At 29.9% G+C, this 2,451-nt stretch overlaps 1 protein-coding gene across 1 annotated transcript; it reads left to right on the top strand.

Moving 5' to 3' along the window:
- Positions 1–425: 425 nt before the first annotated feature.
- Positions 426–1,307, top strand: LOC145838707 (DNA (cytosine-5)-methyltransferase 3C-like). Its single transcript, XM_082946334.1, has one exon. It carries the CDS (start codon positions 426–428, stop codon positions 1,305–1,307), a length of 882 nt encoding a protein of 293 aa, XP_082802460.1.
- The last annotated feature ends 1,144 nt before the right edge of the window (positions 1,308–2,451 follow it).

The following is a 2,451-nucleotide window of genomic DNA, read 5'->3' as shown; positions in this document are numbered from 1 at the left end:
GCCGTTTCAAACAACCTCAGTAAACAAAATAAATGTTGCTCTAAAAACAACAAGCAACAGCTCTAAAAACCTTGTAACTTCAAGTAAACTTTTAGAAATTAGTGAAGTTTTGGACATAAGCAGAATAAAATCTTTTTCACTAAAAAGACCTGAAATGCCAAAGAGTAAAACTTATATGAGTTCAATACCTTATGATAAACACCAAGTAAAAAATACTGCAAACAAGTTGTTTAATGATAAAAGTGAAAAATTGTCAAAAATAAAAGATTTTTGTTCAAAAAAAAAAACCTATTTGCCTTGATAAATTTTCAAAAAGCTTTTTTTTAACCCACGATAAAGATGCTGATTGTGAGTATAATAAAAACAAGTTTGTAACCTGTCAAAGGCGAATCGATCCATGTCAGTACAATGACTTTACTCAAAACATGTGCAATAAAAATAGTAATAAAAATTATCTACAAAGTTTAAGAGTTTTATCACTTTACGGTGGTTTGTGTGGTGGAATTCTGGCGCTGAAAAATAATGGTTTCATCATTGACAAATACTACTCGTGCGGAAGTGATGAAAAATGCGTGAAAATCTTGAAGAAAAACCACCCTGAGGTGACGAACCTCGACGATGTGAGAAATTTAAAAGGGGATTTTTTGTCTGAGCTCGGAGTAAATTTAGTGATCGGAGGAAGCCCGAATAAAAAGCTTGAAAACAACAAGTTTTTTGATTTTCTCAAAATCCTCGAAATTTTAGAGCCGAAATGCTTCAAATGGCACCACAGATGCCCTTCAGGCGGTTGTAGCACTTGCGAAGAAACTCCCTTTTACTGGATATACGAAAGCACGCAAGCGACTGAAAAGTATACTACGGACTGCGTTAGTGGTCATTTGGGCTGCAAACCGAAAAGTTTAAACGTCAAAATGTTCAGTCCGGTTGCTAAAAAGAGGCTTTTCTGGAGCAACATTCCTGGGATGGAAAATCTCGAACAAGGAAGGCAGAAAAGGCATTTTGAAATTGAAAACTGTCTGACCAAGGAGAGAAATTTCAGATGCAAGCGTAAAATCACCACGATAAACAGCAGAAGAAACAGCGTTTTGATACACGAGAACGAAGGTGGCCATCGGCACACGGACGACTGCTACCTTTGCAGCGAGGAAGTCGAAAAAGTCACCGGAATGCCGGCTGGATTCACAGAAGTAGAAGGTTTGTCGCCGCGCGAGAGACGCAAGTTGATTGCAGAAACCTCCAGCGTGCCGTGCCTGACTGATATTTTAAAGTTGTTGAAAGTTTGTTTCAAAAGAGAACATGATATGTAATAAAATTAAAACTTTAATCTTTTTTTATTTTAATTTTGTAATAAAATTATAAGTTTCTTTGCTACTTGATGTTCAACTAATTAGTTATAAGGTTTTGTTTTCTTCCTAATGAAAATGTTTTCACAGCTTGATTATGATGTTTAAGATTTTACAAGGCTTAGTTTTGCTAGCTATTACTACTGCTTTACGCTTTTTTAATGGCGATTTTTTATTCTATATGCTTTTCACATGTTTTATAACTTTGTTATTAATATTTAGATAGTTAATTTTTAGTTTTATAACTGAAAACGATGCATAAAAAGTTACAACATTCCATACTCATCAATGGTATAGTTAAAAGTTTTAAGCTTTTTGAATTTTTTTATGGTCTTTAACGATAGAACTTTAATTATCCTAAAAACTCTTTTTAATATAAAACTATTTAAAAGTTTTATTATTGGAATTAAAAGAAAATGTTCAAGTTTTTTTAGATTTGTTCAGCAAATTTTAAATATATATATTACAATGTTTTTTTGATATATTATAATTTAAAAGGTATCTCACAGTTTGAGTTCAAAAGAAATTTAAAAGGTTTTCGAACTATTTTATACATGAAAAATAGACTAATGTTTTTTTATTTGTCAACAAACTAAAAAAAAGTTATAGCTATATTTTCTGTGTTAGTTAGTTATTAAAATATTTGTATAAATATAGTTTTTGATTTATAGATTATATGTATAAATATTTTTCATAAAACTTTTAGAGTTTCAATTTACTTAAATAAAACAACTAACCAATTGATACAAGTTTAAATCGGCTAAGTATTTTTTGTTGAACTACATAGTAGTCAGTTATAATTTACCTTTAAAAGTACTTAAAATTTTGTTATATGTTTTAGTCAGATATGTCACAATCTTTTTAAGGTTTACGGTCAACAGACTCTTGATATTTAAAGCAAAACATTCGAAATATAAGTTAAAAAGCATAGATTCTAACAAATTTACTTAGATTATACATTATCTTTTTTATTTGTTTTTACTTGGAAATAATTTCATCTTAAGTTTTCTTCGATTAAGTATTTAGTCTTCTACAAAATTATTTTTAAAGAACGGCGTGGCTTATTGTACATTTATTTAAAAGTTTTCTACTCAATATTAGCAACAAT

This window comes from Thalia democratica, chromosome 6, assembly GCF_965202585.1.
Source record: "Thalia democratica chromosome 6, ktThaDemo2.hap1.1, whole genome shotgun sequence".
NCBI lineage: Eukaryota > Metazoa > Chordata > Thaliacea > Salpida > Salpidae > Thalia > Thalia democratica.
Note: the sequence above shows the minus strand (reverse complement) of the source record. Positions and strands in the feature narration are given on the sequence as shown.